Below are 11,462 nucleotides of genomic sequence, written 5' to 3'. Positions count from 1 at the left end.
GTTAAGTGTATAACACTCTCACCACACTTTGGGTGGGTGTACCACCTCCACCAATCACATGCAAACACACACATTTTTTTACTTTTTTTTTCTTTTTTTACATAACTAATAGTTAAACCACATGGGGGGTTAGTTAAACCTTGTTGTCTATGTAGCAATAACGTGACATGTTCTTGTGCACTTTTTAGTTAAACCACGACGGATGGTCTAATCAAGTGTCAAAAACATGTTAATCATGTTTAAATAATCAATAGAAGCAAATTTTAAGGACAAGTTAAAATTGCTGAGTAAGACCTAACTTAACCTTTTAAACTACAAGAGTTAACATGAAATATTATTGTTATAAATTAAACCAATTAAAACACACACACATAGTCTTTTCTTTTAACCGAACAAAAAGAACTCTTGTATATGAACTGCTTAAACACGCTTTTTAGATGGAATATTCAACTTAAACTCGAATATTTCGTTGTTTTTTCATTCAATAAAGATTAAGCTCAAAGTTTAGTCAAAGATGTAAAGGTCGCAAATCAGTCATCTCATCCCTACACCTATTTGTGGTCCAAATTTGAAATTGAAACACATGAGCTCAAAAAGTTTGTTTTATGTAGAATTAGTAATCATTATTTTGGTTTTAAAAAAAATAAAGAAGGGCAAAGAAAGCTATTTTTCAAAGTTGAGATTTGAAAGGTAAAGTGTGAGGCCTTGGTGCTAATCTCTCATACCCAACTAGCATAGAACTTGTGTAGAAAATTAAGGGTTCCACTTGTTTTCATCAACCAACTATTTAAAAACAAGGTTTAATTAAAAAATTAGATTAAGTTCTATTTCTTTAGTTTGTTTTTATCAACAAGGTTTAATTAAAAAAAATAGATTTAGTTACATTTCTTTAATTTGTTTTACCATGAATATATCAGGATATCACATCTTTAGCTATTGAATTGTTTTTATCATGAATATATAAGGAAATCACATCTTTAGGCATTATGCTTAGTGATGATGGATATGATCGGGTGGTTTCGCTGGTGGCACGATGATACTCCAGTAATCCGTTAGTGATCCAAATTTGCCGTTCAAAAAAAAAAAAAATATTGCATGTGTAAGGGTATGTTTAAATTAGTTAACCAAAGAACGTAATTTAATCCCCCAATTTTAGCACACCTAATCTACGTAATTTGGTTCGGATAACACAAAAAATCCCTACACAATTTCACGTATGAGTTTTTTGTACGCCCATTCACGATTCCTGTATTAAAGCATCAATGAAAGTGTTAAAACTACAATATTAATAATAACAGTTGAATAACAATAATATTAATAATAGTAGTAATATTAATAATAACAATATAAATTACAAATAATGGGAAAAATAAATATAATGAATGATATCATATTAGTAGTTTTAATCGCAAAAAAAAGGAATATACAAAAAGAAAAGGAAAAAAAGGGCTAAAAAAGTAAAACTCACACTTTGTGACTTCGTGCCATAAAAGGGATCCATAACGAACCTTTGTTTTTATATTAAACTAAGCAATCTTCATTTATTTCAAAAGTTATTCTGATAAGTGATAAACGATATAAATGAAAATATCTTTTTAATATTCCAAATCTCCAAACGCTAAGATGAAACCATACGTATCTTTGACTATCAAGAAAAAAAAACTTGCACGAGGATAAGCATTATACCATTATTTTGGTCACAGGGTTTGGCTTAACGCCACGCTGCCACCTCACCAATTATAGCGTCCGGGACGCCAACCATCATACCGGCGTTGTTGGGGGGGGGGGGGGGGGCGCTATAGTCCTTCCGCCAGCGTGCTAACGGCCATTTTTTGGCTTGATCCGGGCATTTGGTCAAGATAAGGGGGCGCTATGACGTTGAGAGGGCTTTAAACCATTGCATTCAAATTAAAGGAATAAGTTTTAAAGCCCCCTATATGACGTGAGGGACTTTATGCCACACCCTCCAGCGTTACAAACTTTTGCCCCACTTATATAAAGACAACTCTAAGCCTCCCATTTATATAATCATAAATTGTCAACTTCTAATATCATTATTATCTAAATAAACCTTTGTCAACTTCTAATATCATTATTATTATCTAAATAAACCAACAACTTGTTTTCGAAAAGTCTTTATTCAACTAATTGTTGATGGGTTGTTTATTTGTTCGTAATTATCTACGTTTGAGTAGTCTTGTCAAGAAATTAATGTCCTTATATCGATATACAACTAAAGGAGAGTACATAAAAATATATAAGTTGGATATACATTATATCTGATTTTTTAGCAATATGCGCTTCGTTTAGATTTTTTATGGGATGTTTGCTAACGTATAATTATATGGGAGTATATGTGTAAGAAGATGTTTATCAAATAGATAATATTATAGTGTCAAAATAGGTTACGGTTGACGACTCAAAATTGATACGGTCACGACATGAAAACAATTCGTTGATACGGTCACGACATGAAAACAATCAGTTTTTTCGTTGTCCCATCTAACTCGTCTAATTAATATGTCATGTTGGTGTCGACATGTCTTGACTTGTTTAATTTAAACAAACTATAACTGATTCCCCGCGTTGCAAGGTCGGGGTTTTTTTTTTTTTTTTGTTGCAATTCCTTTAAAGAAAAAATAATAAGTGATTACATTTCCAACCCTTTAGATACTTCAAAGTTGTTTGAGATATCAGTTGTAGTCGAATCTCATGGTGTGTTAATGCAGTTGAACCACATCTTGTCGCAATTTAGTATTTATTAATTCATTTTAATTTAATTTTAATTATAAAATAAACATGTTACCTAAAAAATGAAATTAATTAAATAAATACAAAAGTCATGAAAATTACAACAATATTAATTTAGATTATTCATGTAAAATGTCACACCCTGATTTCCCGGTGGGTCCGGACTTAGGGTTTATGCGTGACGATCGATAACAGGTATTCGCATATAACACAGCGGAAGTCTTGGGATTATAAATTATATATTACAAAGTACAAATGTTCGAAAGTTCAAAATGAATATACATACCGAAAGTACTAAAAAGATCCACAGGCGGATCGGAAATAACAAAAAAGAACTTTACACTACTAGTCCTTGCGTGGAGTCGCAAATTCCAATATGTATTAACCGAGCAGCTCTAACCTATTCCGTGTTTGTTGAAGGGTTTTGGTTTCAAGAGAATGCATTTGAGTCTTAATAATAAATTAATAATCATAATATGAAAGATATATTATTATAATTGTAAATTTTATAAAAAAGGACAAAGAAAAAAAAAGAAATACAGATTTTGGCAACACTTCTCACATTTTTCATGTGTTTACCTTCCTTTATGGAGTAGTACGTTGTTAGTTGAGATGCTTACTTATGGACACAATGACATAACCTTTGTCCCTTCACCAACCTTTTACCCTCTCACAAAAATAACAATAATATATACATACAGAATAATAATACAGATACAAGTGTTCGTTGTCTACGGTGTTGAATATAAATTAAGTAGTGTTTAATCTAGGTTGTTTAGAACTCAGTTAAGCTGGTTATGACGATAAATTTAGTTCGAATTGTTAACTATGGTTTTGAAAAAAAGAAAAACAAACCAAACCAAACCGGACGGATTGGTTGGGTCAACCGAACCAACCGGTTTTCAAGGTTTTATCATTTATGCTTTGATTTTTCACCGGTTTTACACAATTTTTTCAAAAGCATAACTTTGTATTAAATTTGTAAAAATGATGAAATTAATTCATGAGTATTATATGCACACTTTTTTTAAATTCCTATATAATAAAAAAAAATAGTATGTGTTAAAACGATTGGTTCGATTTACACGACCAATTTTAAGCTCCAATCATAAACCGTCAACCTTTAAAACTGAACTATGAATTAGGTCGCATATATTTCAAACTAGTAGACTGGTTTAAATTTGGACGGTGCATGAACACCTAATCTATATTATTTTAATACAAGGTTAGTTCCCCGTGTATTACACGTGTTGAACAATTTAAACTATATAGTAAATATTTCTTGTAAATGTAAATCAAGGACCGAGACATTTATATATATTTGATAAATAATGAAACTAATAATAATAGTAAAAAAAATCCCATACATATGTACAGAGTCGTCTATGAGAATTCATGTACCCTGTTTGAGCTCGAAAAAATATGTTCTTCCGTAATGTTTTAATATTATTATTTAATTTTAAAATCAAATGGGTATTTGGCTCACTAAGACCATGTGTAGTGGGGCATTATAGGGCATTATAGAGCAAAAAAACGCCCCCTTCCCCATTACATAGGGCATTATTTTTGAAAAAAAAAAATTGGTGGGGCATTATATATAAAACGCCTAACATGGTTTGTGAAATGGTTGACTGGGTTTGACCCACCAATGAGAAAATAGTTTGCTTTTTTTTTTGTTTAATGATTGGAAGGGGCATTATCATGCATTATTCCCACTACGCCGCCACTTTTGCAATAACGCCCCATGCTGACTGGACTGCCACGTGTCGAATAATGCCCCATGGTGGGGGCATTATTTTGTTTAACCACTACACATGGTCTAAGAGCATGTTTGGTTATGTTTTTTGAAAAAACTTATAGACTTATTGGCGTTTTGGAAAAGTCAATATAGAGTGACTTATTGACTTTTTCCTCTCACATACACCCATATTGCGAAACATCATTTTGTAGCTTATGACTTTTCAAAAAGCCAATAAGTCAATAACTTGTTTCAAAAAGCTTAGGCAAACATGCCCAAAAGCTAATGCTAATGGGTATTGGGCTCATTAAGAGCATGTTTGTTATGCTATTTAAAAAAATTAGCATAGATATCGGATTTTTTTTATAAAATACACATACCCCTCGAAATTAGGGACCCTGTGCAGTGGTCCTCCCCGCACACCCTTATCACCGCCCATGCATGTGTATACTCATTTAAGTAATCGATATACATTTGTGATATCCTATATTTTTTTTGTATTCAATTAACATTTTTCTATTTAGTATTATTTGCAATTATTAACATTTTTCTAAATGTATATATAGAGTATAGATTTTACTAAATTTTTGAAGAATAATTATTAATTTTGACATATATATTCAAGCTTATCTATACACATAATGTAGTCATGTATTACAAAAAAGCATGAAACCCTTTTCAAATTTCAATAAAAGGGTTATAATTATCAGATAAACATTTTTTCTATTTAATATTATCTACAAATTAGAAGATAAATTATTAGAAAATAAATATGAAAGAAAGGTGGGAAACCCAAAGATAGGTGTCTCCAACGAATGACACGTGTCACACATTAGTTTACTTTATTATATGTATAGATTAATAACTAGGTTATTCCCCGGGTAGATACCCGGGTAGGAAAATTTAAATTACAATCAAAAGCAACAATAATATACGGGTTCAATAGTCATCAACACACCCTTAAATCTTTTTATGAATATGTGTGTTGAGAAATGATATGTTTTTTTATTTTTTGAAAAAAAAATACATTTAAACATGAACCTTGAAATAAAAGAAACGTTCCGTTACTTATGTAGATATTAAATTACATTAAACTGAAAAATGTAGCTCCCAATCATGAATTTCTCAACTGATTCGTGTACATATAAAAATTATTCTAAGGTTCTTAATACACGATATTTTTCTAAGCAAAATAAAGATACCTTGGATTCGTGTACAACCAAGAAAAACAATGAGAAATTTTGTTTTTTTAGTTTTGGTAATGATAAGCAAAAAATAATAGTAACACAATCAGCTACCTCTAGGTGTTTGTCCAACGTAATGACGTATGTTGTCGTATAGGCCATCACTTGGCAATTGTGATTTGTGGTCAACAAATTGTTAACTTGTTACAATTTTGGGTTTGCAAAAGACTTTTAATCAATGTATCACATATTTGAGTGACCCAAATTGTACTTAGGCTTTTGCAAACCCAAATTGTTAACTTGTTACAATTTTTGAATGAGTGCAAGCTATACTTTGTTTGAACCATGTGTTCACATATTTGAAAGATAAAAATAAGTTATCTTATATAAAAGTGCATTCGGCAATAAAAGAGACTGTAAGTTTCAGTTACATCAAATTACTTAAAATAAGAAGATTTAAAAAAATTAATACATTGTTTAGTGAAAAAAAAATATTAAATCGCTCTAAAAATAGCCTCCCATGTTCTTCATTTTCATCTCGTGCAAGCCCTAGAAATTCATACAGTACATGATCTTCCATAACAAAAAGTTCTATCGGAATCGCGCCTCCCATGACGCCAATCATTGGGAAATCCTAGTTTAAAAAAATGAGTTAGTATGCATTAAAAACACTTTGGGTTACTTTTGACTCGCTCAACTCTTTTTAGTTAATTTTTTTATTTGTTGTGTTTGATTAGTTTGAGATTAAAATGAACCAAAGTAACTCATAGAAAAGTAAATGGGTCAAAACTACCACCAAACCTTATAGGACTGGTTGGTCAAACTTGAATTGACCCGTTTATAAGCTCTGGATTATGATGTTGCGAAATTGTATAGGGGTGTCCCGTGTCTTCGATCGTGTTTGCAAATTGATTATCGTGTTTCAAATTTTAGAACTTGCCAATGAATGATTAGGTTCAAACAATGTTTATATCGATAACAAAAGTTAAACACAAGGTTGACTTTCCGCACATATATATAAGTTGGTGTTTACCTGGTCCTGGAATGGAAATGCTTTCTTTTTACCGTAATGGAACTCCTTAGGATTATAGTGAATGATCTCGGGCTCAGGGAATCCACCAGCTTGCAAGATTAAATCGTAAAATATCTTGTTATAAATTTTTCGATTAAAGCTTCAAAAATTATAAAGAAATTTACCTTAGCGCAAGCTCTTGCTACTAATTATTAGTTTTACACTTTTACTAACATTTATGTGACCGAGTTGGGTTACTTGCAAACCTGATTTGGGAATGGGGATGGGTCGACCCGCTTTCAACCTATGAAAAATCCACTCTTCGACAGGGTTGTAGTCCAACGGGCCGTAGATATAAACGGGTCTTATAGAAGTGTAGTTGACACCTTTTGACTCTAGTAAGATCTCGGTCTCGAGATTCCCCTTGTGTCGGCTTTTAGGGTCAACCGCATCAATCTGTAGCATATTCAATTACATCAACTTAGTTATATGGAATAAGATGAGTAAAAGGTTGTTTAAAAAATGTTGAAAAACGGACCTCACGATGTGGTAAAATATCGGATTCAAGGTAAACACCGGCTCTTAAAGCAGTATATGTACCTGTAATTTAGTAAAATATTCAAAAAAAAAAATATACCCCTAAATAAGAACAAAACAACCTTAACAGCGTATCACCCCCTCAAAAATCTAACAGCTTTAACTTTCATATACCGGTTCGTACCGATACCGACCTTACAAAAATCTAATCCGAATCAAGGAAATAAGAAGAAAAAAATGAAAGAATCGATATCAATCATACACTTAAAAAAAAACTTTACGTTATATCATAAGAAGGAACCTCACTTATTGTATAAAGATTGGCTTATAGTGGAGTTTATAAGAGAACGTATTAAATATATATAAAATCAAGAGCATGGTAAGTACTTACAGAGTGAAGAGAAATTTTGAGACTTGTTGGTGATGCTTTCTTTAAGGCCTGGATAGTCCATGAGATCCAGTTATCCATGTTTTTATCACCCTCCTCCTGGCAAAAGTGAAACGCTTTTATTTTAAATGGCGAGTAAATATATTTAGATTTAAAGTAAATAATACCATATAATACTATCCACTCATTCCTTAAAGATTGGAAAATAAGAAATTTCCAAAAGCTGTGATTTTCAAAGGAAATCTAGATTTTTACCAAAGTACAAAACCTATTTTCATGCAAAAAAATACAGGATACGAGTACATTTTTTGTTCACGGAACTTACAAGTGCAGAGATAATCTCCTCAACAGTTCTCCGAGAGAAACAACTATTAATGGTTTTTAACCTGCAGCATACGGTAGCAAACTTAATTGTAAGCACCTGCTACATATTGGTGGGGTCCAGTGAGTTTTCTTGACGGATTCTCACAGTTACCAAAAAAACTGAAGTCATGAATGGCAGCCCCCCCCCCAAAAAAAAACACATACCGAAAACAGTGGCTCTTTTCTTTTAACGTAGGATTTTTGTTTGAGAAGTCATGTAGTATAATATTGTTGATAATTTTTGGATCACCTGTAGTTGCTTTGCATAATGCATCTTCTAATGAGGATAATTTTTGTTCACAGATAGAATACATACATGTCAATCAAGCATAAATAGCATATTTAAGCTCAAGAGCCGAATAAAATGACTATTGAGAGCAATAAAACAATTTTGGGATGAATGGAGAAATAAATCTAGAAAATCAAAATAGAATGAACCTCTAACGGGACGAAGTGGGTTGCAAGACCACATGCAAGCATTTCAGCACCATCCAATCTTGCACCCGTAAGACCCACATATTCTCCTGCCACAATATGAACTATTATATCAAAATAGGGTGCTGCATTCAACTTAAATTGCCCATGAATATTGTAAGCACCCAAAATGTTGCAGATATATGATATTTACCAATTTAAAGTTCTTACATATAAATTATTAATTTTTATTGTATAACGTAAGACTCAATCAGAGTACAATCGAGCTCAAATTACCGAAGAATCCAGGTAGTCTTGATAAGTAATAAGATGCACCTACATCTGGGAATGACCCTAATGCAGTCTCCAGCATTGCAAAAAGCTGCAAAAATGATACCATCAAATTTGTTGATCTTGAAAAAGAATGTCTTTTTAGAAGATTCACCATCCTTATGAAACAATATACATAAATATATGGCTGATGGCAAGAGGCATACCGTATTATCTGTAACAACTCGAAATCTACCATGTATTGCAATGAGTGATACCTTCAAGTATGATCTCAGGTTACATAGAAGTAGATAGAAGTAGATTATTACTTAATTAGCATATAAAGTACTTACAATATTAATATGATTATTTAAAGATGCCGTTTTCTAATCTAACCTGGGTTGTATTCCTTTGAAGTATCCGAAACATACTTCCACTACAAAACAAAGCTCGATCTTCACATCAATATTTTATAACAAACTAATTTAAAACAAAAACCCAACATAATAAACAGATGCAATAACCATCATTAAGTGTAAAAACAAAAAAATCCAAATGATGTCGTTTCATAACTTTTATCTACTATCAAAATCAACATCTAGTAGACAAAAAAGTAGATATAGCAATTATAACGAACAAAAAAAAAACATAGAAGAAGGAAATCCTTGAAATCAATCAGTAACCGTTTTCCCCTAAATATCAACATAATAAAGACATCACAGTCTCTCTTTTTAAACTGATAAAACTGATGTGTCACCTTCTGTTGAATTTCCACATGCCTGATCCGTTGCGACCCTTAATGAGAAAAAGAATAAAAATGATATTGTACTAAATAAATAAAAATTGATTTACCTGTTGATAAGCTTTTATTCAGGTAAGAATTGGTAGTATTTTACCTTATGGTGGCATACACTTGAATGTAACCAATGTGAGAATAAAACTTCATTCAAGCATTTTATCGAGCAACTTGTGTGCAACCTAATAACATCAGATTCAACAAATCAAATGCATACTCCATGTGCCCAAATGTAATAAACCAACTACAGATTACCGAATTCACACAATGAAAGATTACCTAAATAGATGTTGCAAGCGCTTGGTGACAAATTTAAGGTTTTGAATAATCAAAAACACTAATATTCATATGAAGCCACCTTTTTCCAGCAAAATAAGTGGGTTTTGCAGATTAATCATCGTGCACACCAGTTCAGATCATATATACACAAACAATCAAAAACAGATTGTTAAAAAGATAAATAGGTGAAAAAACTTTGGTGCTCGTAAGAACATGAAAAACTATGAACTGACCCTTTTACTGAACCTAAACCTATAACAATGGCTATCAACAATCTATATCCAAAATCTGAGCTCGAAGATTTGTTGCAATTTCAATTCATCGATTCACATAATTTTGCTTCACAGATTCACGAATCTTTATCAGACAGAAACTTTGCTTAATCGATTACAAATGAATTTAGCATATGAATGCTGATTGAAAGAAAACTCAACACATAATTTAGATGACAACACGGATCCACTGAAAAGTATGAGATATACAAACCAAAGAAAATAATAGTAAGAAAACCTTGAATTAACCGAGAATGATGGTTGATTAATTGTCTAAATCTTACCTTTACATGGAGGAGTAGCAGAGAGATCGAAGACAAAGAAGAAGAAACCCTAATTGTGGTGGAGCGGCATTGAAAAGAAATATAAAGGATCCATTATTAGTCATGCTTGACCCATATTCCGACCCGAATTATTTCGGATCCCGTGTCAAAGAAAAGTGGACGGGATTTTCCCGCCAAAAAGCAAAATTTAGTGGCCTGATAGCTTGACACATCAGCAAAATTTAACACATTTATTATATATAATAGATGTAATTAAACCTCTATTTAATGTAAAAAGTTATGGATTACCCTTTCACCGTTTCACATTAATATTAAAGAGTTATTATTTTTAAATGTATAGTATAATAAATATGCTACCAAAATATTTCTTTCTACAAGTAACACTAAGAAAATTTCAATGTCCATAAGAGATAATATCCTAAGACTGTGCACGCTACATGGGAGCGCGGAAAGGGGTGTTAGCCCCTTCTTTGTTACCTCATTAACGGGCGTGAAGGGGATGAGAGATGGGGTCCACAACTTTTAGACCAATCACTTCATTTTTGTATTGTTTTTCTTTTTATTTAACTTATAGTTAAAATACTACACACTTTTGAGATTTTGTCTAGTTAAAGCCTCACTACCTACATGACTAAGTCATTATACATAACCTAACTAACTCTCGCATCTGTGTACAATCCAGATAAAATAATATTCATTTTAAAAGAACAACTCATCCAAACCAATAGTTGTGGGTTGATCATAGCGAAGATGATTAGTTAAAGAACATGTGTTTAGTGTTGTTTTAGAATAGTTAACCACAAGTTGACGGGTGGCTGGCAGACGAGCGGAACAAGGGTTGCGGTCCGTTGACGATCGACCACAGATCGCCCATGACCTCTAATTTCAACATATTTTATTTATGTTTTGTTGTAAGCATCTCTTTGGGTGTAATATATTTGTCTCATATCCTTTTTAGCTATAAATTGGGTATGTTAATTGTGGGTAAGGATCCTGTAAAAAGTGCTCAAAGTGTAAAAAGTGTGAGAAGTGTATTATAACACTATATATAATACTATATAACACCATATAAACACCGTATAACAATATGTAACACCATATAATACCATATAACACTATGTAACACTATATATCATTATATAACAAATATAACACTATACATCTATCATAGACA

The 11,462-nt window shown here is 32.0% G+C and overlaps 1 protein-coding gene across 6 annotated transcripts; it reads right to left on the bottom strand.

Annotated features, from left to right (window-relative positions):
- Positions 1-5,553: 5,553 nt before the first annotated feature.
- On the bottom strand, positions 5,554-10,424 carry LOC110935888 (3-hydroxyisobutyryl-CoA hydrolase 1). 6 transcript variants are annotated; one of them, XR_004892163.1, is made up of 12 exons: positions 10,289-10,424; positions 9,733-10,194; positions 9,415-9,635; positions 9,054-9,093; positions 8,885-8,935; positions 8,685-8,769; positions 8,412-8,497; positions 7,614-7,709; positions 7,224-7,285; positions 6,952-7,141; positions 6,707-6,795; positions 5,558-6,307 (listed from the first exon to the last, which is right to left on the bottom strand). XR_004892163.1 is itself a non-coding variant. In XM_035989785.1 (9 exons), the coding sequence occupies exons 2-8, from the start codon at positions 9,432-9,434 to the stop codon at positions 7,268-7,270; spliced, it is 396 nt and encodes a 131-aa protein (XP_035845678.1). In that variant the 5' UTR covers positions 9,435-9,635; positions 9,733-10,282; the 3' UTR covers positions 5,558-7,141; positions 7,224-7,267. The 6 variants fall into 6 exon arrangements, 3 of the variants coding, with proteins under 3 accessions (XP_022033925.1, XP_035845678.1, XP_035845679.1); XR_004892164.1 differs by having other exon boundaries at positions 9,733-9,811; XR_004892162.1 differs by lacking the exon at positions 10,289-10,424 and having other exon boundaries at positions 9,415-9,452; positions 9,554-9,635; positions 9,733-10,282.
- Between the last annotated feature and the right edge of the window lie 1,038 nt (positions 10,425-11,462).

This window comes from Helianthus annuus, chromosome 4 (assembly GCF_002127325.2).
Source record: "Helianthus annuus cultivar XRQ/B chromosome 4, HanXRQr2.0-SUNRISE, whole genome shotgun sequence".
Lineage (NCBI taxonomy): Eukaryota > Viridiplantae > Streptophyta > Magnoliopsida > Asterales > Asteraceae > Helianthus > Helianthus annuus.
The sequence above is the reverse complement of the archived record's forward strand: the minus strand, read 5'-3'. Positions and strand labels throughout refer to the sequence as shown.

Excerpts from the sequence above, each read along its gene's own strand:
- LOC110935888 (XM_022178233.2), bottom strand. The coding sequence starts at position 7,674 with ATGGACTATCCAGGCCTTAAAGAAAGCATCACCAACAAGTCTCAAAAT. Across the intron at positions 7,142-7,223 it reads ATATTTTACCACATCGTGAG|ATTGATGCGGTTGACCCTAA; the intron begins GTCCGTTTTTCA and ends AATATGCTACAG. Across the intron at positions 6,796-6,951 it reads CATCCCCATTCCCAAATCAG|CTGGTGGATTCCCTGAGCCC; the intron begins GTTTGCAAGTAA and ends TAATCTTGCAAG.